General features: G+C 43.7%; 1 protein-coding gene across 3 annotated transcripts in view; it reads right to left on the bottom strand.

The window, feature by feature from the left end:
- Window positions 1-26,889, bottom strand: part of MAPK8IP1 (mitogen-activated protein kinase 8 interacting protein 1) — a 172,114-nt gene that overhangs the window by 110,169 nt on the left and 35,056 nt on the right. The window contains exon 1 of one of the 3 annotated variants that reach the window (XM_077461923.1): window positions 5,420-5,536. The exons of the other annotated variants lie outside the window; for them this stretch is intronic. Coding sequence (XP_077318049.1) covers window positions 5,420-5,472 — 53 coding nt within the window. The 5' untranslated portion in view covers window positions 5,473-5,536. Of the gene's footprint in view, window positions 1-5,419; window positions 5,537-26,889 lie in introns of those variants that run through there. 3 annotated transcript variants of the gene reach the window in all.

Here is a 26,889-nt window from a genome sequence, read left to right on the forward strand (position 1 = left end):
TCAAGCCTATGTACCGTAGCACCCTATACCAAGTTACCAGTCCTTATAAGAACTTTTGTGGAACAAGCAGGTTGTGTGTTAGTGATTAGCAGACTGTACGTCAGTCCCTATACCGCTGAAGGACTGCTGCAGTATAGGGCAGCGGTCAGCAGTGGTGCACGTCAACCCTATCTATTGTGGACCGATAGCGGTCCTTACAGAACAGCAGACTGTACCGCACTCAAGCCTATGTACCGTAGCACCCTATACCAAGTTACCAGTCCTTATAAGAACTTTTGTGGAACAAGTGAGTTGTGAATGTTTAGCAGACTGCAGCAGAAGGGCAGCAGTCAAGTATAATATCCTTTCTATATTTGGAAGAAAGAATATTATACATGTACAAGCCTATTACTGTACCACTGATACCAGTCCTGAAAAGAACCTTTGTGGAACTAATAATAACAGCAAGTCTTTAAAATTACCCTCACTGCCTGACAACACTGCTTCCTTCCTGTCCCTATACAAATTGGCAAAAAAAGAGAACGATTAGTGGTTACTGGAACAGCTCTTTTGTGGACCTTGATAGTAACAGCTAATGATGATGATGATGATGATGATGATGAAAGACTAATCTGGCTGTCCCTGTAGCATACACCGTCCTTTCCCTTTCTCTAAACTAACAAAAGACACTCAGGCTGCTGCAAGAATCAGCAGCACAGCAAACCTATCAACACCTAACACCTATACCAGTCCTGAAAAGAACTTTTGTGTACCAAATAGCTAGTGGTTTATCTCTCCCTACTCCACACAGGAACCTGTCCCTATCTTAACAGAAGAAAGAATGTAAAATGGCCACCGGATCGGGTGTATTTATAGGTTAGGGGGAATGTACAAGTGTCCATGTGCTGTCATGTCTCAATTGGCTGTCCTGTATCACATGATAAACGTGTCACCAAAGGTTAAAGTTCTTGTATACATTAAACACGTAAGTCCGCCGCGGCGAACGACGGAAAAAGGCGTTCGAACGTGCGGACCGCGAATGTCGGAAATTCGCCGCGAAACGACCGCCGGGCGAACCGTTCGGCCATCACTACTCCCTACGCCGATGACGTCTTCTTCTGAAGCTGCCTCCCGCCATTATGTCAAGTCCGGTGGGCCATTTCTTATATAGCCATGGAACATAGCGATACAAGGGAGCGGGGCTTTCGTGTGACATCCCCCAGATGGCCATGTCCCAGGGCTATATAAGAAATGGCAGATATGGAGGGAGAATAATTGGAGGGAGAAGAAGCGGAGGGAGAAAGAACGGGGAGAAGTGGAGATTCCCCTTAAATTCCATACCAGACCGAAGGGTCTGGTATAATCCTGGGGAGACCCCACACCATTTTTTTTAATTTTGGCGTGGGGTTCCCCCTCAAGATCCATACCAAACGCAAAGGGTCTGGTATGGATTCTGGGGGTGGGGTTGGGGGGACCTACAGAGAGACTACAGACATGATACTAGAGATTTTCAGAGACTGCAGACATGATACAAGAGATGGTCAGAGACTGCAGACATGATACCAGAGATGGTCAGAGACTGCAGACATGATACAAGAGTTGGTCAGAGACTGCAGACATGATACAAGAGATGGTCAGAGACTGTAGAAAGGACACAAGAGTTGGTCAGAGACTGCAGACAAGATACAAGAGATGGTAAGAGACTGTAGATATAATACACCAGATGATCAGAGACTGTGGACATGGTGCAGGAGACTCTAAGATTATGACCATGCTGTAGGAGTTGTTGCAGACTGTAGACATGCTTTAGGAGACAGTCATAGAGACATATTACATGAGACTGCTAGAAATCACTGCTATAACAGGGCAATAGGGAAACACAGATGAGTGCCCACAGGGGTTCTGAGGGACTGCATGTGGCACCCAATCCACACCCGTTGGGTGCCAGGGATCTAATTGGATCCTGGACACTTAGAATTCTATTCTCTCTAAATGCAGCAAAAGTGCCCTTTGCGTGCTTTTATCTGGCCCTTGAGGTACTATTTCTCCTCCTGATGGGGGGCACTTTTCCTCCCACTGACACCAACTTTTTAAGATGGGAATAAGGGACACTTATTAGCAAATGTATGTAGGGACAGGACACACACCCTGCCACACCCCCTTAAAAGGGGATTGTACTAAAAAATGATTAGTGAAACCCACAAGTACTTTTTTTACCACTACTATTCCTTTATATTGGCTCTTGAAATTTACAGTTGCAACAATTTAGAAATTGGATGAAAGGTTTAGCGCTGGGAAACACTTTTTCAAGGATAAAAAGTGCATTTTATATACAACTATATAGATCAGACTAAAATGAGGGACAAATGAGGAGGAAAGAGGGACAGAGGGACATTGCTTCAAATCAGGGACAGTCCCTCAAAATTGGGGAGAGTTGGGAGCTATGACAATGAGACACCATTCCTTTCACTGACACCAACAATAAGACACCATTCTTTTCACTGACACCAACAATGAGACATCATTCCTTTTACTAACACAAACAATGAGACACCATTCCTTTCACTGATACCAACAATGGGACATCATTCCTTTCACTGACACCATTAATGGGACATCATTCCTTTCACTGGCACTAAAAATGGGACATCATTCCTTTCACTGACACCAACAATGGGACATCATTCCTTTCACTGACACCAACAATGGGACATCATTCCTTTCACTGACACCAACAATGGGACATCATTCCTTTCATTGACACCAACAATGGGACATCATTCCTTTCACGGACACCAACAATGGGACATCATTCCTTTCATTGACACCAACAATGGGACATCATTCCTTTCACGGACACCAACAATGGGACATCATTCCTTTCATTGACACCAACAATGGGACATCATTCCTTTCACGGACACCAACAATGGGACATCATTCCTTTCACGGACACCAACAATGGGACATCATTCCTTTCATTGACACCAACAATGGGACATCATTCCTTTCATTGACACCAACAATGGGACATCATTCCTTTCACGGACACCAACAATGGGACATCATTCCTTTCACTGACACCAACAATGAGACATCATTCCTTTCATTGACACCAACAATAAGACACCATTCCTTTCGCTGACACCAATGATGGGGCACTATTCCTTCCATATCCACCAATGATGTAGCACTCTTCCTTGCCCAACAGATCACAGGAATTTGTAATTTTCTTACTCCCATTGACCATTGAGTCTGTGACATTTCTACCCCATCTGGCCACAGTCTGCCCCACCCAAAGTCTAAGAGATAGTAAACTGGTCCTTTGTTTAGAAGGTTTGGAGACCCCTGATCCACAACAGTAGGAGTTCAGGGCGGCATTCAATAAACAATTATAATAGAATGTTCAAGGAAATCCATAAATATCAGCTCCATGATTAAATATAATAGCATAATGAATTCAAATATTGAAGGAAGAAAATAGAATATAGAAGTACAGTAACCTATAGCAACCTGATTTCAGCATTTATCAGTGTACAGCAATTAGAACAATAGAAGACAATTGGTTGCTATGGGTTACTGCACACTGCAAACCTGTAATATTAATCAATGCTATTCTCCTATTGATTTCTGTTTCCACTGATCATCTGCAGAAGAGCAGACTCCATATTTATATATACATCCTGCGTGTACACCGCGTCACTTTTGCTGACAAAGTGCATCCTTCAGGCCTGCAATGACCTGGGAGAATTTTTTTCACATCCTTAGTATTGTGACAAAGGGCCGCGACACAAAACGCAGTGACCTCTAGCTAACAGATTTCAATTTACAGAAGTCAGAACAATGAAACATCAATTCTGATTGGTTGGCGCTGTGTACTTTCCACTTTGCCATAGTACTCAGTTATACTGTTTAATAAGCCAAAGTGCCACTAATTAGTCCCCTACAAGAGATAATCGTTCAATGATAGGACTTCAAGGAGCTCATTGAGGCTTTAACGAGCCCATAGGATCAAAATAAAAATCTCTTTCAGGGAAAAAAAAAGGCTTAACCCCTCCAGCATTAGAGGACATTATATACAGTATATATAAGGTATACAGAATGGTATTTACCATTATACTTGTATATGTATATATACACACACACACCCCCCACTATATATATATATATATATATATATATATATATATATATATATATATATATATATATATATATATATATACACCGCTACATTTTATATATATATATATTTATGTACAGTATATAATATTACCATTATTACTTTTATTTAACATTTATTACCAATATGTTACCATTGTGATTGTCATGATATTACCATAATTACCATTTTACTACCATCATATTACCTTTAGTACATTACATTGTATTACCATTATGTTATCATTACCATTATATTACCATTATTATCATTATAGTATCATTATATTACTTTTATTATATTAATATTACCATTATTATTATTATTATTATTCATATATACCTGAATAGTTTTTGTTTTTTTTATCAACATGTTACCATTATATTACCATTAATACATTACACTGTATTACCATTATGTTTTCATTACCATTATATTACCATTATTACCATTATATTATAATTATATTACTCTTATCGTTATTATTACTAAAAGTCATATACACCTGAATATTTTTTTTTTACCATTATAATACCATTATATTACCGTTATTACTATTATACTTGTATACCTGAATCATTTTTTTTTTTACCATTATATTACCATTATAACACCATTATATGACATTAGATTACCATTATTATATGGCATTAGATTACCATTATTATATGGTGTTAGATTACCATTATACATATAAGGTATACATATAAACCTGAATAGTATTTTAGTCCTAATAGGAATAATTGCCAATGTTATTAAAAAGATAAGGCTGATATGTTTTATAGAAAAGGTGTAATCCTTAAATCCATAAACTATATGCAAAACCCTATAAGCCAATAATGTATACAATGATGACATCACTCACGGCCTTGTATGGCAGGGCAACAAAAAAAAACAATAAATAAGGCGTAGTAACCCATAGCAACGGATCACTATACCAACCAACCACAACCATCTTGCACTAATTGTATTTCGGTCCAGCAATATCTACAAGATAAGGATTGGTTGTGCTTGCTCTTTAAAAAATACACAGTTTAGCTGCAGAAGAACTACAAGTTCCAGAAAGCCCCCCCCCCCCCCCCCCATACTGGGCCTGCCTGGACCTCCCATACACAATACATTGTACAATACAATACTTCAGGAAGGAGGCCTGCACAGCCAACACAGGTCTATATAGAAGAGAATACATGAAATAAAAGCGGTGCCATGGAGGGCCCGTCCTCTGCAGTTCAGGGACAATGGGGACCCTCCCAGTTCTCCCAGTCCTCCCAGTCCTACCATTTTTCCCACTGGTTCTCCAGCCAGCTGGCCTCATCCTCGCTGGATTCCATCTGCGTGGAGCCCAGGCCTCCGCCTCACCCCGCTGCCTCCCTCTACTAAAATTAATAAGCTCCCTTCCCCTCCGCTGCGCATCTCTGCTCATTAAAAATACATGGAAGCAAGTGTCTGACAGCAGCACAATCTGGACGGCGTTCGGTTTCAGAGAGCAGCCAAGCTCTGTCTGGGGGGGGGGGGGGTAATTGGTTGGATAAATGCTCACTTCTCTCTTCCAGGTAGTGAAAGGGTTAACAGAAAAGTGATCGTCTCTTCATACTGGTATTGATAACCTGAGACTAGATCTGATCACCACACATGTTACAATCTGATTGTACAATTTACAGAATGTAGTGCAAGGGCCTGCCTGATTGTATAGAGATTGATGAGGTGTTTTGGGTAGCTCCTCATATTACATAGTTTTAGTAGGTCTAAAGTCGATTGTACAGAGATTGTATGTCAGATTGCATTGTGTGTTGTCAGCATACACACTACAGTTTTTTTTCATCCACGGGTTGCATGAACAAAAAAAAAAACTGACAGTTTGGGAGCTACTGTACCAACCATGTGATGTTGGTTCAGCGATCTCCCCCACTGAGCTGTTATGTTCTGACAGGGGGACGCCGACCCCCCCCCCCCCCCCCCCCGCTAGAACACTCCGATCACCGCTCTCTGCCATTGGCTGATTGGGAGTCTGTTGGCTGCTGGTTTTCCTGAATAACCGACTTCCATCGGATCAGACTGACATACACAAGGGCCAAATGCCAGCTGGTATTTTTTGTACTGGAAAATGTCTCCCGACAAGCTGCCCATGTGTACGGGCTTAATGGTGACCATACATGCTTTGAAAAATGATCAATTTATTTCCCAATCAATCTCTTCTGATAGGCACAGGTCAGTTCATATGCCACACACACAATGTTTTGCGATACGGCACTGCGCTAAGTGCACTTTCACACTGGCGCTAGTTTTAGCTGCACTTTACTGTCATTTTACCGGCGCCTTTTGGCCACTAGCGTGCTAGCGGGGAGCTCTTAACCCCTGCTGGCAGCCAAAGAAGGTGTTAATAGCACCCGTATAGCGCTGCTGCCGAAGTCCTTTGCAAGCGCTTCGGCATCGCTGCCCATTTATTTCAATGGGCAGGAGCACTTTAGGAGAGGTGTATACACCACTCCTAAAGCGCCCCAACAAAATGCGGCTAGCATGACTTTTTCTAACATCCCGCAAGCACCCCTTTTACCTTGGAGTGACAGGAGAGGCGCTTTACAGACGCTTTACACGCGCTATGTTTATCGCTAAAACTCCTGTAAAGCAATTCAGTGTAAGTGGCTTTACTGACAATTGCGTGGTCGTGCAACACTGCACACAAATAAAATTGATGTCCTTCTTTCCCTACAAATAGAGCTTTTTTTGGTGGTATTTGATCACCTCTGGGGTTTCTTTTTCGCCAATTTAAAAAAAAAAATATATAATATATATATATATCTGCTATAAAACATAGCCAATAAAAAAAAAAAAGTAAAAAATCGAATTTTTCACAGGGGACGTACATGGACTCCGGCAATTTAGGCCCACGTTTTAGCCGTCTTTCATCTGTAGCGTGGGGGGGGGGGGGGTTAACTGACAATTGAGCGATCGTTGAACACGGTACCCAAACAAAATGTATATCCTTTTTTCCTACAAATAGAGCTTTGTTTTGGTGGTATTTGGTCACCTCTGTGGTTTTTATTTTTTGTGCTATAAACAAAAAAAGTCTGGCAATTTTGAAAAAAATATATTTTTTACTTTCTGCTATAAAACACATCCAATAAAAAAAAAAACGAAAAATCTTATTTCCTGACAGACTCCATGGCAGCAACGTGTGGGTTAAGTCCCGCCTCCACTACCCATAGGACACTACTCCCATAAATCTTTGCTCCCTGCCCCTGGCCGTGTTCTTTTTTTGTCCTCCTCCGAAGGACCCAGAAGTGGTCTTCCTACCTGAAGATTTATCATCCCCACGATCGAGGTCGGCCGGTCTGCGACTCTGGGTCTGGAAAGTCGCATTACTCCGCTAAGCCCTAGCTATTAGCAGGGTGTATGGATTAAGGTATATGTTGAAACAAAATGGTTGACCTTATGTCTTACTAAATAAATGTATTTTTCTATCCTTCTTTGTAAAATAAGGATTCGTCATCTATTGTCACGTACTCATCAAGAAGAGGCCGCATCAGCCCTAAAAAGCAGTCTACGCCCAGAAGATTGTCTTATCAGCTGATAACACTCGGAGAATTGTCTTTCCTTTGCAAAAATGTTGTTTTTTTTACATTTGCTGATGTTTGCCCTTTTCTGTCTATAAAAGATGTAATAAAGAAGCCTCAGAGCCACAGTCAGTCAGAGACAGTCAGAGTTAACGACGGACTTCTGAGCAGAAATACTGAATAATATCTCCGTGTCTCTTTGCTCGGATAAGAACTCTAACTAACAATTGGGAAACGGTAACATAACCTGACAAATAGGTGACTTGTTGAGGTCACACCTAACATTTCTGGCGCCGCGAATAGGGACTCGCTGAAGAAACTACAAGAGGCGAACGAACATAAGGACGGAACGAAATGGTCGGGCACATCAAGAACCACAGACAAATCCTGCGCAGGTAAGAAAAGCTTTATTTTCTTATAAACTCTGTGCTTCTTAGATTTGTGCCCACCTGATCTGTCTGAATTGTTCTTCAGGTAAACACCAACCTCTGTAGTAAGCGGGTCTTGAACTTAATATTTTGGCTTATGTTACCGTTGTTTCTTGTCTGTCTACTTGTCATCTGTCTGTTGTGACTGAGATAAGCCCTGTTTGTATGGTGTGAATTGAAACATATATCATCCCAATGGGTAACGGAATGCGCCCTTAACTCGTAAGAGTACTTTGGGGGTCCGACACTTAAGTTTGATATACGCTTTTTGATTCATGAGCCTAAAAACGGGTTGAAAGTATAAGTCCTGACTGCCTCAATAAAGCAGGAATAAGAAACGAATGCTGAGAGATTCCATGGTAATGGGAAGGGAAATAAGGTCTCCACAAAGTCCCGGAGACCTAGTCATATGTGTTTGGCCACCAAAAGGGAATGCTTGTATATGTTGTAGCTGTCAGTCTGGTCATAATATTTGTCAGTTGGCTAGCATATAAGGTAATTCGATTTCAGAAATCTCATCCAGGAGAGGTTTTTAGTATTTTGGCACCCTAGGAGGAGAAGGCAACGAGACACTTAGTAAGTGATCCAAACGCCACCTAGGCAGGACTGTCAAAATGGGCCAGACACATGGTAAACCCCAGGAGGAACCTCAGAAATGTTACAATGTTGTATGGGAAGGATAAGGCACAGGGCACAAATAGGATTCTCAAGAAATTGGGGATGGATGGAGAAAATGGATTAAGTGTAGAAGGTTGGGAAGAAATAAAGAAAGACAGACAGGGAGAGATATTGCAGAACAGATGGGTATCACAAATACAATGTTTAATTAAGGTTTCCAACAGGGCTAAAGAGGAGGGATGGGAGTATTGTCAGGAAAAGGGTGGATGGGATATGAAGGTCCGACACAAAAGTCTTCCTTCTGCTCCCAGCGATAGGGTAAATACGGGAGGTACTCCACCTCCTTATAACACTACCACACCAGGTAATGAAAGACCAAAACTTTATCCTTCCTTAAGAGGAAGAGGATGGGTATGCCGAGTATGCGGTACCCAGAATACAGACTGGGCACAGGAATGTGTACATTGCGGAGCTCAAAGACCAGAGCCCGTAGCTCCAGTCCATAGTCGGACTAGGGTAATACAAGTAAATAATCCAAATGCGGGTCAAGCAGGACAGCCACCTACAGTGACCCGACAAGTCGTTCTGAGGACATGGACACCTTGGTCGGCTGACACTCTTATGGCATTAATACAGAATGCTCCTGATCCCGTAGCAAAACCTGCCGCATTCTGTAGATTCGTGACACAATTACTAGACACACATGAAGCAACTTGGCAAGATGGGGAAGATTTATGTAGACATAAAATGACACTGACAATGTTTAATCAATTCATGACTAAACTTACCCCACTTAGACCGAATGGGGATCCTACCACAGATCCACCAGGAATACACCCTCGTCATATAGACTCTAGACCCCTGTTTATTGCTCAGTTACGAGAATTTTGCCAAGGGAAACAGCAGGAAAGGGGTTCGACAGCGCCCATAAAACAGGCCCCAGGTCAGACTGTTACAGAATTTTACCTCAACATTTAAAGCATGATGGCTGACGAAGGTCTAGATTTAGCCTTACCCGTCACCATTAGGGCTTTCAATCGACAGTTTATGGAAGGACTAGTACCCCAAATAGGTGACAAACTGAAGGTATGTACTCCCGAATGGAGAGCCATACGGGACAGAGGAACATTGTTGCAGAAAGCACAAGGCATAGAGGCTGATTTAGCAGAAACTAAACCCAGAAGGACACCGGGAGTTAACACTGTTGCCCGGGTCAATGAAGGAGGGAATTCCTCCCGTAAACCTCTTACCTGTTATTACTGCAACAAGGTGGGACATATAAAAAGAGACTGTAGGAAAAGGATAAAAGACGAACAGGAAGGAAACACGGACAGAGACACGAGGGACTACAGACAGAGGCGTACCAATGATAGGGACGATCCGACCGCATGACTTGCCCCAGTCCTAGCTGAATCAGAGAACAAAATGCTCCACATGTTGATGAAGGTGGAAGGTAAACATATTCCTTGTTTGGTTGACACAGGAGCGTCACGCAGTCTGTTGTCTGATTCAGTAGTCCCTCCACACATGACATCCCGTGACACCATACCCATAAGTGGTTATGACGGTCTTTTGTCCGATGCCCCACTGACTAAACCTTAAAAAGTAAAAATATGGAGAATGGCTACCGCCTGACACTTGTGTATTGTTGCAATATGTAGATGACCTATTGTTATGTTGTCCGGATAACGATACTTGTTTAAAAGCCACTCTATCATTGTTACAATTCCTGGCTGAAAAAGGGTGCAAGGTGAATAGAACTAAGTTACAGGTATGTCAGAAAAAGGTTGTCTTTTTGGGCCACTGTATATCCCAGGGTACTCGACATCTCACTGAAGACCGAGTCCAGGCCATAAGACAAATGAATATCCCACGCAACTTTAAGCAACTTCGTATGTTTCTGGGAATGGTATCATATTGTAGACAATGGATACCACATGCCAGTTCTCTGATGCAGCCATTATATGATTGCTTGAAAATAGTACCCTATGTACTCACAGAAGCAGGTCATGAATCTTTTAGCACCTTAAAAAGGTTACTAATTTCGGCACCTGCGATCGGGATCCCTGATTATACCAAAACATTTCATTTGTACATTGCTGAAATCACGGGACACGCAACAGGGGTGTTGACACAACAACACATCAAACAAAGGCCGGTAGCATACTTCTCGGCGGCTCTCGATCCTGTCTCTAGAGGATCACCGTCCTGTGTACGAGCAGTTGCAGCAGTGTCAATTATCATTGACAAATCCTCAGAAATTGTCTTAGACAATCCTGTAGTGGTACATACCACACATGACATACACGCCATCTTGTCACAGGTCCAGCCAAAACACATATCAATGGCAAGGCAGCTGCGTCTACAATGCACCTTGCTCCTACCCCCCAATGTTACCTTTCAGCGATGCACTTCTTTTAACTTAGCACAGCTTTTACCATTACAGACAGATTTGACAGGGGGGAGTAATGATGATAATGGTGTAGACACAGCACAAGATACTCAGGATTCTGACACACTTTCATTTCATGACATAACATCTGATGAACACGATTGTTTTCAACTTATGGAACAAGAAACCACGGGGTTCCCACATGTCACAGACATACCCATTGCAAATGCAGAACACACACTGTACATAGATGGTAGTAGATTTGCCGATGACAAAGGTAAATATCACACAGGTTATGCTGTGGTAACGGACACACAGGTAATTGAGGCAAAGTCACTACCAGCACACATGTCGGCACAAGAAGCGGAACTAACCGCTCTAGAGAAAGCCCTAGAACACTTGGAGGGACAAGAAGGGAACAATTACACTGATTCCGCATACGCCTACGGTGTTGCACATGATTATGGCCACATATGGAAAGCTAGAGGTTACCTTACAGCAGCAGGTACACCTGTTAAACATGGTGAAGGAATCAAAAGAGTCCTGAACAATCTTCAAAAGGTTATAAGAGTAGCCATCATGAAGATAGCGGCACACACGAGCGCAAAAACAACTGAGGCAAAAGGAAACGCATTTGCAGATTTAACTGCAAAGAAGGCAGCTCTAGGGGAAGTAAGCCCTGAGACCTTAGCCACGGTACAGGTGAGTATGCCCGAAACCACATGGCAGCAGCTAATGGAACTACAGGACCAAGCAGGGGCTATTGAGAAGGACCGTTGGGTTAAGGAGGGAGCTGCACCAGGCCTTGACAATGTATGGAGAGAAGGAGACAAAATATGTCTACCCGCTTCTCTATACCCCGCAATGGCAGCGGCTGTTCACTTACCCACTCATGTCAGCTCCAATTCTATGTATAGGATTGTAAGCCAAGGATGGCTAGCCCCTGGATTCAGTAGTACTGCAAGGAACTACTGTGCTGCATGCCAAATCTGTCTGATTAATAACCCAGGACAGAGAGTGAAAACCCCACGTAAACATCAGGTCCGGGCCCAATATCCCTTTCAGAGACTGCAGATTGACTACATACAAATGCCTAAGAGCGGCCCCTTTGAATTTGTTCTCGTGTGCATCTGCCTATTTTCAGGCTGCCCGAAAGTTATCCTGTGAAATCAGCTACGGCAAAAGCCACCGCCAAGAAACTGATTACTGAGCTGATACCTAGGTTTGGTCTCCCAGAAACAATAGAATCAGATAGGGGGACACATTTCACGGGAGAAATAATGCAAAATGTGATGGCAATGTTAGGGGTTCAACAAAGTTTTCATACTCCTTACCACCCACAGAGTTCAGGATCAGTAGAAAGAGTAAATGGTACAATCAAGCTGAAAATACAAAAAGCTATGCAGGAGTTGAACAAACCATGGCCTGAGTGCCTACCCTTAGCTTTGTTCTCTATTAGGTACACCCCAACAGGAAAAACAGGGTTATCCCCATATGAAATACTGTTTGGAAGTGCACCTAGATTAGGTTTATATTTTCCTCAAAGTATGCAATTACAATGTGATAGTTTAACTACGTATGTAATACAGTTGCAACAGCGTCTGACTAAAATCCACAAGAGTGTGTATTCTTCTCTTCCAGACCCTAATTCTGTCACAGGTACACATGATCTACAACCAGGAGACTATGTGTATGTAAAGAAACATACCAGAAAGACACTGGAACCAAGGTTTGAAGGTCCTTTCCAGGTGCTATTGATTACAGCAACCTCAGTGAAATTGGAAGGGAAACCTACCTGGATCCACGCTTCTCACTGTAAAAAGGAGCCAGTTGGCAAATGACAACATGTATCTTTTTATTGTTTCAGTAATTCTGGCTAATAGTTTGGTTACCTCACAGAATAAAATACACAAGGGTGAAGGATTTTCTAAAAAAATGTTATTACTGAAGTTTAAATATGCTTATGCCCAGAAGTCAGGATATGAGAAATGTTGGATTTGTAGCAAATTACACCCCAGCACAGCAAGTATACCACTGATGGCAGTTCCTATAAACTATACTGACCTTGCTAACAGTAACATTAACATAATTAGAACAAATACCAGCGAGACAGTAATGTTTAAGTCAAATGGCCTCGCCTTTTCCCCTGATTGGTGTTTCAGCTTAGGGAACACAACGGGAGGAAATGGAGAATGCCAAGACAGCAAGTTTAATTTGTCCATTGTCGTATTAAATGGAAGCTTCTATCCCAGTAATTCCAGCACACACCAGACATTATCTGACTTCCTCACTAACATTGTGGATAATAATGTTAGGTGGTTAGTATCCAACTTATCCCTCTATGGATACACCTCTCGTTATAGAAATGATATCAGTTCAAGATCAGTAGCACTGGGAAATAATATATATATCTGTTGTGAGGATAAATGTTATACTTGGATACCTAGAAAAGCTCAGGGATGGTGCTACCTCGCAAGTTTAGTACCAGTAATGGGAGTAGTAGGTGATGAACGAGGTGATCACCTATTAGAAGCTAGCATGCATCCTAGATATCCCCTCAGGTATCGTAGTAAAAGAGAAATATTCCTGAAGAAGGACATGGCATGGGCTTGGTTCCCGTCCTGGACAGGATGGGGTATAGACTTAATGAAACGACTAAATAACTATACAGGAATTATTAATGATGTTTTGGAGAAAAACTCTGATGACATTACTAAGTTAAATCTGGAGACCAGAGCCATCAGACAACAATTAGAATTACATGAATTAGCAATTGAAAGTATGAGTGCAGCACTGACAGGACTCTGTGAAACTACTGAGGACTATGAGTGCTGTACTTGGATACATAACACCAGCATTGAGGTACCTGATTATTATGACATCATTGCACAACACCGTACGGAAGTAAAGAATTTACAAGAGAAGGCCCGAAATATTGGTCGCGACTGGGATCCGTTTGGTGGAACTTTTAGTTTCTCAGGGTTATTCTCTTGGGTTAAGAAGGCAGCAATGACGATTATAGTGGTGCTCTTATTCGTATTTTTCTTTTATGTATGCTTTAAACTGCTCATGTGCTTTTGCAAGAAAGCCAAGGTAAATGATGCGGAAAAGATGGAACTTTTGTGAAGATAGGTAGATTTAGTTTCTTGACATCACCCATCTGTCAGAAAAGCCACTCTTCCTGAATTTTAGATGTTGGTACTGTCCAGGGGGATGGGTGTATACCCCTCTGACAACTCGCGGTCAGGGAGAGTACTCTGGATATAGGCTGACTAGAACTTGTTCAGGTGGACCCAGGGCAAGAGGGAGGGGTGATGTCAAAGGGGGAAATGTAAGGATTAAGGTATATGTTGAAACAAAATGGTTGACCTTATGTCTTACTAAATAAATGTATTTTTCTATCCTTCTTTGTAAAATAAGGATTCGTCATCTATTGTCACGTACTCATCAAGAAGAGGCCGCATCAGCCCTAAAAAGCAGTCTACGCCCAGAAGATTGTCTTATCAGCTGATAACACTCGGAGAATTGTCTTTCCTTTGCAAAAATGTTGTTTTTTTTACATTTGCTGATGTTTGCCCTTTTCTGTCTATAAAAGATGTAATAAAGAAGCCTCAGAGCCACAGTCAGTCAGAGACAGTCAGAGTTAACGACGGACTTCTGAGCAGAAATACTGAATAATATCTCCGTGTCTCTTTGCTCGGATAAGAACTCTAACTAACAATTGGGAAACGGTAACATAACCTGACAAATAGGTGACTTGTTGAGGTCACACCTAACAAGGGTATGGAGTGGGCAGTGGAAGAGGCGCTGTGAAGAAGCCCATGTCCTGGCCACTGGCAGGCAGGCTGCGCATTGGTCGGATAGCCAGCTATTAGCAGGTGACCTGTTTTGCCCCCTGGAAAGTCCGGTGTCATCTTACCTTATCTTCGGCCGAGTGATCGATCGTGGTGGGAGTGGTGAGAGGTTCTAAAAGTTCTTTATGGCAGCAGTTTTTGTATCTTATTATCTGTCTTCGTTTGTTTCTGTTTGTTTGTATGTGCAGGCATGGCGGCTGGTTCTTCCGCGTTCCAGCCGCCGTTCTACTTCCGGGTTTGCGTTTTCGGCCGTACTGCGCATGCGCGATCGCGGTTGAGATCGAGGCTTGGTTTCACGCATGCGCGATAGCGGCAAATTGCCGCTGTTTCGCGCATGCGCACGGGCACGGCGGTGACATCACAGGGGCGGGCTATTTAAATGTGGAATTTGTCTGCAAGCTTTGGGAATGCTTGCGGGCTGTTGCGGTGACTTCCCCCTGCCTCTGTGTTGCATCCACTGGTAAGTGGCATTCTGGGATAGGGAGGCTATCCCTTCCCTGTCCCTTGCACTGATCCCTTGTCATCTTTTCAGCGCGTATGGATATCGCTGAGGACATGGATTCCTTACCGCCTGCTTGTGGCCAGCCCTCTCATAAAAGGTATTTCTAATGATCACCTGAAGGTCTGGTGGGGGAGGGGTATTTATCTGTTAGCTCTGTCCTGATGTCTTGTCTCTTGTGGTTTCTTGTCTTGTTCCTTTTTCAGCCCTTCCAGGTCAGAACAGCATCGCAGCTCTCATAGAGGGAGCGACTCCTCCAAGTCGCATCACCGGCACTCCTCTTCCAAATCTAAACATTATGGTTCCTCCTCAAGATCAGGACACCGTAGTGAGGAACGATCGCACTCCTCGAGGACTCAATCTAGTCACTCAGCTAGTGCCTGTTGGGGGTGCAGAGCTCTTGTACCGGCAGGAAAATCTTTATGCGACCCTTGCTACGCCAAGGCTTCCAATGAAAGGGGTGACGCGGATCAACAACTTAAAACCCTGGTGGAAAAAGTTGTTAAGGAGTCCCTCAGAAATATTGAGGGCCAGTCCTATGTTCCCCCGGCAGAGCCGCCACTTTCTCCAGGAAGGGAGACTCAGCTACAGGATACTTGGGAATCCTCTGTGCATAGCCACCCCTCAGCTGCCATATCTGACAGTGACTCTGATGAAAGTGATCCCTGTGTGGGCTTTGATTTCGCTCTACTGCCTCCTCTGGTCAGAGCTGTTAGAGAGACACTGAACTGGGAAGATTCTGTGGCTACTCCTTCCAAACAAAGAAAATTCTTTAAGCAATTAAAGAAGGAACGGATTAATTTTCCTTTTATCTCTGAGCTAGGTGAGATTATCACAGATGAATGGGGCAAGGTGGAGAAGAAAAATTCCATGCTATCAAAGGTTTCGAAACTCTATCCTTTCAATGAAGAAGAGGTGAAGCATTTGGAGTCAGCGCCGTTGGTAGACGCAGCAGTCATGCGGCTGGTGAAACATGTCACTCTTCCCTTAGAGGATACCGTGTCTTTTAAGGACGTTCTGGACAGACGAATTGATGCTGATTTGAAGAGAGTGTATCTCACAGCAGGAATGGCCTGTAAGCCAGCGCTAGCTCTGGCCGCTATGTCCAAAGCAATGGAGATATGGACAGATAGTGTAGAAGAGACACTTAGAAATATCTCTGAAGATACAGCTAAGAGCTCGCCTATCCAAGAGCTTAGGCTGGCCTCCGCCTTTCTTGGGGAGGCCTCTATCGACATTATACGCCTGGTGGCTCGGGTGATGCTTTCTTCTGTTACGGCTAAACGGGCTCTTTGGCTCCGCCCCTGGCTGGCAGACCCAGCCTCAAAACAAGTATGGTGCCGCATCCCCTTTGAAGGGTCCTCCCTTTTCGGCAATAAGTTGGATGAGGCTATTACCCGAGCCACTGGTGGGAAGTCGGGGTTCCTCCCCCAGGACCGGCGTTTGCAAGCCCAGAGAAGGTCTTTTCCAAAGAGACAGTACCAGGAACGAGCCAGGGAAGCTCGCAGTTACAGACCAGGCCGTGAATTTTCCAGGTCCTGGAAATCAAGACAATCCTCTTTTAAAAAATCTACAAAAAGTGATTTGAAGGGAGAGCGGGAACCAACTAAATCCTTTTGAGGTTGGGCCCGCTCAGACAGGGCAGGTGGGGGCTCGTCTTTTCCACTTTCGCCATGTCTGGGCGGCCTCGATCCAAGACTTCTGGACCGTCAAGACCGTCTCCTCAGGTCATGTTTGGACCTTCAAGGAATCTCCCAGACTCAGATGAGTCCCCACCTCTCTCCCGGCTTCAGACGAAAAAAGGCTAATTCTTCTAGCCTACGTGGAATCTTTGTTGGCTCAAGGCGCCATTATCCATGTTCCAGTCATTCAGCGAGGCATGGGAATCTACTCTCCTTTGTTTATGGTCCGGAAAAAGAGCGGGGCCTGGAGGCCGGTCATAGATCTAACCCACTTGAACAGTTTTATCAAAAAAGAAAAATTCAAGATGGAGTCTTTATCCACAATTCAACAATCTGTCCAAGCAGGGGACTGGATGGTCTCCATAGACCTCAAGGACGCCTATTTTCATGTCCCAGTTGCAGAAAATTACCAGCAGTATCTCCGCTTCTCCGTGGGCGAAAGCCATTTTCAATTTACTTGCCTTCCCTTCGGGCTATCAACTTCTCCTCGTGTATTTTCAAAAGTATTGTTGGCAGTGGTAGCTCTTCTGAGAACCAAAGGGATTCGTCTACATCACTACCTAGACGACCTTCTGTTGTTGGCTCAAGACAAGGATCAACTTCTGGTACACAGAAAGCAGGTCATCTCCACCCTACAGGAATTCGGGTGGATCTTGAACTTGGAGAAGAGCCAGCTTGTCCCATCTCAGCGGCTGGTGTTCTTAGGGGCCCTATTCAACACTGTCAGAGGCACCATCTCATTACCAGAAGAGAAGTTGTCAGTGGTCAGGGACAGAATCCGTCCAGCCCTCTCTGCCTCTCATCTCCAGGCTCTCCAGTGCCTGAAAATTATAGGCACTATGGTAGCGACAATCCCGATGGTGAGGTGGTCACAGTGGAGGATGAGGCCCTTTCAGAAGGGTTTCCTTCATCAATGGTCAGGCAGCAAAACCCAGCTGATTCGGATCACCTTATCCATGAGGAATTCCCTTCTGTGGTGGCTCCAATGGGAAAATCTCTGCAACTGCCATTCCATTCTCCCCATCTCATGGGTCACCATAACAACAGATGCCAGCAACAGGGGTTGGGGCGCCCACTGTCTGGCGGAAGTGGCTCAGGGCACCTGGATTCTCCCCTCCAGAGGGACGGTGTCGAACATCCTGGAGTTAAGGGCAGCCTTTCAAGCTCTGCTAGCCTTTCGGCATCTGATTTCAGGAGCCTCGGTCTCACTCAGGCTAGACAATACCACAGCAGTGGCGTACATAAGAAGGCAAGGGGGTACCCGAAGTCTATCCCTTCTCCAGGAGGTGGAACCGATCATGACCTGGGCTCAGAGGAACCTGAAGGATCTGACAGCATCTTATGTCCCAGGGATTCAGAACGTTCAGGCAGACTTTCTTTCCCGGATACTTCTGGACAACGAGTGGTCTCTCCACGAGGAAGTGTTCAACTGGATCCTGACAATGGGGCTCTCCCCAGAAGTCGACCTGTTTGCCTCCCCTTGCAACAAAAAACTGGAGAAGTATTACTCAAGGTACAGGGATCCTCAAGCCTACGGGGTGGATGCCTTGACAGAGAAATGGTGGTTCCACAAGGCCTATGCCTTTCCCCCAACTCCTATTATTCATCAGTTCCTGAGGAGACTCAGGTCAGAGACAGCAGAAGTGATAGCCATAATTCCCTATTGGCCCAACAGACCCTGGTTTCCGCTTCTGATGCTCCTCAGTGTCAGGGATCCAATTCCTTTACCATCCAGGCCAGACCTTCTGTCCCAAGGGTCGAGATTACATCCTTGCCCGGATCACCTGCGCCTAAAGGCTTGGTTTTTGAAAGGGGACGGTTGAAGGCTTTAGGCTGTCCTGAAGAAGTCATTCCCACTCTTCTTAGTGCTCGAAGAAGCAGTACTAACCGGGTATATGAGAGAATTTGGGCGAAGTTTGCAGATCACTTGTCTTCCAGGTCCAGTTCCTGTAATACCCTGACAGTCCGGGACGTCTTAAGCTTCTTGCAATCAGGAGTGGATATCTCCCTTTCGGTTAGTTCTCTCCGGGTCCAGGTTTCAGCAATTTCAGCTTTTTCTGGAGTCGCATGGGCCAATCATCCCTTGGTCCAACAATTCTTCAAAGGAGCAGTCAGGCTTAGGCCACAAAGGAAGCCTAGATTCCCCAAATGGGACCTTCCATTGGTTCTAGATTTCTTCTCTCAACTTGACAGAACGCTCTCAATCAGAGAATTAACCCTTAAAACCTCTTTTCTGGTAGCCATAACTTTGGCGAAGAGAATCTCCGAAATTCAGTCTCTAGGTACAAAGGAACCTTTTCTCACCTTCTTTCCAGATAGGGTGGTCCTAATTCCGATGTTGGGGACAAATCCCAAGGTGACCTCTGTTTTCCATGAAAACCAGGAAATCACTCTTCCTTCCTTCAATTCTGCTGGAAGTCAAGATCCACATCCACTCGATTTGGGAGTTACTCTAAAACAATATCTGGATATTACAGCTTCTTTTCGTCAATCTGACTTCCTCTTCGTACTATTTAACGGGAAAAGTAGAGGCGCCAAGGCCTCCGTTAGATCCATCGCTGCTTGGGTAGTTCAGGCAATTCAATGGGCTTATAGAGAGAAGGGCTTGGCTCCTCCTGAGGCGGTTACAGCTCACTCTACCAGAAGTCTCTCAACCTCATGGGCGGCTTCGCGCCACGTTGCACCTGATGTAATCTGCAGAGCGGCCTCCTGGTCTTCTATTCATACTTTCATGTCTCACTATTGTGTTGAGCCAGCGTCTTTATCCTCTGTTGATTTTGGTTTGAAAGTCCTGTCGGCCAACAGTGTTAAATAAATCTTTTGTTCAGCATTTTTGCCCACCCGGGTGTGTTTGGCGAGTTATTTCCCACACGTTGTTGCCATGGAGTCTGTCAGGAAAATGGAAAATTCCTATCAAAATACTTACCGTAATTTTCCTTTCCTGATGGACTCCATGGCAGCAGGAGTTCCCTCCCAAATGGCTGGAGTAGGCTAGTTACCGAACACGGCCAGGGGCAGGGAGCAAAGATTTATGGGAGTAGTGTCCTATGGGTAGTGGAGGCGGGACTTAACCCACACGTTGCTGCCATGGAGTCCATCAGGAAAGGAAAATTACGGTAAGTATTTTGATAGGAATTTTCCATTTTCTTCATCAATTTAGGCCAATATGTATTCTGCTACATATTTTTGATAAAAAAAAAAAATAAGTGTATATTGATTGTTCTGTGCAAAAGTTATAGCGTCTACAAACTATGGGATATTTTTATTGCATTTTTATTTATTTCACAAACATTTTTTACTACGGTAGTAATGGTAGTGATCAGCGACTTATAGTGAGACTGCAATATTGCGGAGAACATTCTGACGCTAACTGACACTTTTTGGGAACCAGTGACACTAATATAGTGATCAGTGCTAAAAAATATGCACTGTCACTGTACTAATGGCACTGGATGGGAATGGGTTAAAGCGGTTCTGCACCTAAAAAAAAAATATTAAAAGCCAGCAGCTACTAATATTGCAGCTGCTGACTTTTAATAAAATCACACTTACCTGTCCCAGGGTCCAGCGATGTCGGCGGCAGATGACGAGCGATCGCTCGTCTCGCTGCTGCCCCCGCCGCCTCTGTCAGGGAATCCGGAAGTGAAGCATTACAGCTTCACTGCCCGGTTCCCTACTGCGAATGCGCGAGTCACGCTGCGCGTCTCTTATGGTCCCCCGCTGTGTCTCTGGGAACTGTGTGTTTCCCAGAACACAACGGGGGGGGGTGGGGGGCGTGGCGTCTGCGGGGGTCTGCGGCGGTCTGCCCGGAAGTGGGTGCAGATAACTGGATTATCCAGGTAACTGCACCCCCTCCCCCCTGAAAGGTGCCGATTGTGGCACCGGAGGGGGGGAGGGATCAGATTAGTGGAACTTCCCCTTTAGGGTGAAGAACCGCTTTAACATCAGGGGCGATCAAAGGTGTTAACTGTGTGCTTAGCCTGTGCTTTTTCACTGTGGGGGAGGTGCTTGTACTTAGGGAAGGCAAAGATCATTGTTCCTGCTTTGCAGAGACACAGGATCAATACCTTCCCTACTGACAGAACGGCGATCTGCCTTGTTTATATTGGAGGACTGTCGCTCTGCCTGTGTTCTGAATGAGCGGCGGGTGCCAGCGGACATCGAGTCCACGGTACCCGCCATTGGCTCACACTGAATAATCACAGCGGGATCGAGCTGTATATACACAGGTGATCCTGCACACAGCGGCCGCCATGTAGCAGTAAAACTGCTTTGGGGTGGGGGGGGGGGGGTCGCCGATTGATAATAATCAATAATCAACAATAAAAAAACAGTTCAGTTTGATCAAATGCAGTCTAAATTGATCGGAAAAGACGTTATGGTTGATTGATTGTTTGTAGCTTTGGTCGTCTAAATTGAATTGCACATTGATCAGATAATAAAATGAAAATAGTGTATAGAGCCACCATTTGGGTCCCCACACACGTTACAACCTGGCTTTACAATCTTGTGCAATCATTTTTAGATTTACCAAATCTATGTAATATGAAGACCTATCAAATCTATCCAATCAGGCAGGCCCTTGCACTACATAGCTGTTGGGAGATCTATAGGAGATTGTATAATCAGATTGTATCATGTGTGGTGAGCTTTATGTCCTGTAGACATAATCTGAAAATCAGACGAAAATTATTGCTTTGAAGCGATCGTACGATAATCTGATCGTTAGTGCACAGCATTTGAGAGCCGATCAGGACAATTCATCTGATATTATTGGACTGGACAAGCACAAAAATGTATCTTGTATGATATCAGATCGAACGTAGAGGTGACGTTCGAAAATACAATACAAATACAAATACGAGAATTTTCATAACTTTAGTAAACGCTTCATTTTCGATATGCAACTAGCATGCAAAAAACCCCCCAAAAAACTGCCATCGGATTTTCAGATCATGTGTATGGGTAATTAACATACACATTTCAATCCGACCATACAATCTCTGTGCAATCAAATTTAGATCCAAAACTATGTAATATGAGGACCTACCTAAACTATCAATCTCTACACAATCAGACAGACCTTTGCACTAAATACTTCTTAGTAGATCTAATAGAAATTGTACAATCAGCTTGTAACTTGTGTGGTGAGCTTAAGCAATGTAAGTGCATACAGGTCGTCCAAAGCTAGCCATGCACTGTGCAATCTAATTGCACAATCTTTTTTAGATTTATCAAAACTGTATAAGGACAAATCTAAGAAATGCTTTCAATTTGTATCCAATCAGACCGGCCTTTGTACTACATAGTTCATGGAGATTGTACAATCAGATTGCGTAGTGTATGGCCAGTCGTATGGTGCCCATAAATGGTTTTGATAAATGATCAATCTTTTTTTCCAATAAATCTATCCCGATAGGAATGACTGATCTATAGTCAACAATCAATTCAATATTGATAGTCAAGTTATCAATCGCATCTCAGTTTCCACCATGTGATCTCATAATCTCATTGGTCAATATCTGAACCAATCCATGAACAAAGTATCCCAGAGCAGCCGATCGCTACAAAAGGATCAATAATTTGCTACCCCGGGTGATCTACTCCTTTTTATGAAAATCCAATCTAAATAGAGTCTAGATCGATCGGAAAGGGCAGTGATGTCTATTGAGTCATTTGCAGATCCGATCGTTTTGATTAAATCACACATCACATTGGATGATAAAATCGTAGCGTGTATGATTACCATTATGCCCTGTACATAGGGTCGGAAATTCAGATGGAAAAGGTCCGATCGGATTATGTTCTCGGAAAATCCGATCGTGTGTGGGCTCTATCGGACTTTTTCCGTCTGAAATTCTGATGGAAAAAGTTTGAGAGCAGGATCTCAAGTTTTCCCACAACAAAATCCGATCAGACTTTTTCCGATCGTTTGTAGAGAATTCCGACGGATAAAGTGGCACGCATGCTCAGATTAAATTACAAGACCAAAGCTATTGGCTACTAGCCTTTACGTATTCCCGTCGTACGCAACGAACGTCACCTCGTTCGGAACGATTGGATTTTCCGACGACTTTGTCCGACCGTGTGTATGCAACACAAGTTTCGGCCAAAATCCGTCAGATTGGTTGGAATGTCCGACCGTGTGTACAAGGCATAAGGCTGACCATATGCTATGCAATCTAATGTTACAATCTCTGTACAATCTCCTTTAGCTTTACCAACACTTAAGGCCCGTACACACGATACGAAAATCGGAAGTAAAATTTCGTCCGACGAACGATCTGCCGATTTTCGGATGGTTAGTACGGTGCTTTTGACAGACGATTTTATATTATTTGTCCAACAAAAGCTGAATGTGCAGACTATAAAATTTTTGTTGGATGTGAACTCAATGTCTGATTTTCGTTTAATTAGTACGGTTTTCGTCCGGAAAAAAATTAGAGACTAGACAAGACTATGCTTATAAATGAAAGAAAACATACAAAACTATTCAACACATTACATCACTTCTGACATTGTATTCTGTCGTATGAGAATTTTCATATTGTGAGTAACCTCTTCACTTTCCACATGAGACTAGCGTGCCACAAAAAACGGTGGAACGGTCGTCTGAAAATCTGATCGCGTGTACGAGGCTTTAGGCCGGCCATACATGGTGCAAATTTTGCACAATCCCCCATCAACACAGACAGTGCTGACAGCAGAATCAGCAATTGTTCTGTCCTGGTGGGGGGGAGCTGTGACTATCGCTATCTGCTATAGCAGCCACAAGCGATAATTGCAAGAGAATCTGACAGGCTGGTTGTACCCAAGTTGATTGATCGATCAGCTTGGTACATTCAGCCTGCCCATTAACAGTTCGAATCTTGGCCGGTTTCCGAGATTTGAAACGTGTATGGCCGGCTTTAGTAATATGAGGATGAACTTAAACAGTCAATGCAATTTATATCAAATCCTGCAGGTCTTTGCAATACAAGGGTTATGGGAGATCTAAAGGAGATTGTACAATCAGGTTGTATAGTGTACGGTTAGCCCAAAACAAAACCAAAAACAAACATAAACCTTAACATTCCATTCAATTCATATCAAATCGGGCAGGTCCTTGCATTACATAGCTTGACCTTGCCATCCATCTAAAAAGTGATCTGCTGTGGATCGTTTTTCAGAGACGTTTGACAGGCAGTGAGGATGTTCTGGCGCTTCTCTTCAGGTCTCCTCACTCAGTGTTCACATCATTATTATTATAGGAGCAGCAGGTTGTACAAAACATGGCCACTTCTGGGCTGAATGACACCCAGTGCCATCCAACCCTCTTTCCAGGAGCACAGACTGTCATGGACACACCCCCTGAGCTATGGACACACCCCGGGAAGCCTGGGCTCACCATGTGACGTTACATACAGTCAGGGGCATTGCTAGGTCTACAAAAGATCTGGGGCTAGAGCCCATAGCAGCGAAGTAAAGAAAGCCATACGCTTGGGCGAGCACACATATATACAGTAATATAAGTGTGTGCGTGTGTATATATATGCCCAGAGAGCCCCCCACTTACATCAGGGTCCCCAGAGAGCCCCCCTTTCATTAGGCTCACCAGAGAGCCTCCTCCTTACATCAGGGTCCCCAGAGAGCCGCCCCTTACATCAGGGTCCCCAGAGAGCCTCCTCCTTACATCAGGGTCCCAGAGAGCCTCCTCCTAACATCAGGGTCCCCAGAGAGCCTCCTCCTTACATCAGGGTCCCCAGAGAGCCTCCTCCTTACATCAGAGCACCCAGAGAGCCTCCCCTTTGCATCACGGTCCCCAGAGAGCCCCCACCTACATCAGGGTTCCCAGAGAGCCCTCCTTAAATTAGGGTCCTCAGAGAGCCCCCACCATAAAATCAGGGTCCCCAGAGAGCCTCCCCCTTAAAATTAGGGTCCCCATAGAGCCTCCCCCTTGCATTGGGATCCCCAGAGAGCCCCGCACTTACATCAGGGTCCCCAGAGAACCTCCCCTCCCCTTGGGGACCCCTGCAGAGACTCTGGGTCCCAGATTCGGAGCTATAGCCCCAAAAGCCACCCCCTAGTGACGCCACTGCATACAGTAGATGTGAGCGCCAATCTTTGCAACTGGCTGCATTAAGAGAACTGCGCTAGTCACATGAGTGCCTGGAGTGCTCCTCAAATTAAGGTGATGTTCATTAGGGGGTGGTTTATATCCTAAAGTTGGACTTTAAAGGGTATGCAGACCATAAAAATGAATGTCTCTTATTTGGTCTCTTTTGGTCTGCTAAATATTGCATTGAAATGTTTTGTTATATCTTTTCAATAAGTGCACAGAACACCCGTTGATCCTGCCAGAAATCATTTCAGCTAATGACTTTCCTGTGCTGCACTGTTCCTAGCTATCTCCATCCTAGCTACAGATCTCCATCCCTCTAGTTTAAATCCTTACACTTAAACATTAAGAGGAGTGTTTATAAAACAGTTACATAGTAGTTCACACAGTGAAAGTCCGTGTGCATTCATTTGGTGGAAATGGGTCCAAAAATAAATGTTATTAGGGTATTTTCTATGCTGGTGGAATGTTTTTCATTTATCTATAATGGAAAATACCACATTTGGCAGCTAGATGGAGCTAAGTAATATAAAAATTATTTATGATACTTTGCGCCATCTGGTGGCCAAATATGGCATTTTCCTGCTTAAATCAATGAAAAACATTTAACCAGCACAGGAAATACCCTATTAACCTTTATTTTTTTCCCCATTATCACAGAATGGATTTACATACACTTTCACTGGGCGAATTGCTATGCAGATTATTTCTAAATACACCCTAAGTGAAAGGATATAATTAGGTTTATTGACCTCAGCAGCAGAAGGAGTCTCCCTCCTCATCTTGCTGTGAATGCCATTGATTCTTTTTATAATACGGTAATTACCCCTTCTTTCTATGTTATGGAGGAGAGGGGGGGGGAGGTATTTGTAGTCCTTCCTAGGGTGACAATGCTGCTCCTTTATAGATACAATACGATGAGTGAGCATTGACATCTAGGACAAGAAGTATTAACCAATTAATGGGTTGATTTTTTAATTAAGTGATTTATGCCCTTCATACCACACAAGGGCTGCTTCCATTATATATACTTGTTTTTAATGTCATATTTTTATGCTTTTGATGAAGGCCTAAAGCCGAAACGCGTCAGTATTTTTGTATGATGTTATTGCTGTAATGATCAAATAAATATTTTCTATGGAGAAGCTGTCGAGTTGCCGGCCTGTACTTTCTAGAGAAGTATTACTGGCAAGATAACCAGGTAAAAAATAAAGGAAAAAAAGCCTAAAAAAGAAAACAAATGCAGCCACCACATCTACAGGCTGTGACCTGGGAAAAGTGTGTGCACCGCTTTTATCTAAGGACTGGCAAGCTGCAATATATAACATTTAGATACATTTTCAAAGCATGTCAGCATTGGCCGTTCTGTTGTTTCTTTGTTGTCAGCTTCCCTTTAAACACATAAAATGTCTCCACTGCGGCTTAATGGAAATAAAACATCAAACTTGATTTTAATGCATCTGAGTAAAAAAAAAAATATATTTTTTTTTCTTTAAATTGTTTTTCTTATTTCCCAAAGCGCCCGTGTCACAGAAAGAGGTTTTTCTCATTTAGATAAGTAGATGAGAAATCTGTCCTCTCCTCATTTGCATACAATTTGCATTAATTCCATTGCAACTGTCA

Source organism: Lithobates pipiens, unplaced genomic scaffold (assembly GCF_037356315.1).
Source record: "Lithobates pipiens isolate NorthernLeopardFrog02 unplaced genomic scaffold, aLitPip1_a1.2 Scaffold_10, whole genome shotgun sequence".
Classification (NCBI taxonomy): domain Eukaryota; kingdom Metazoa; phylum Chordata; class Amphibia; order Anura; family Ranidae; genus Lithobates; species Lithobates pipiens.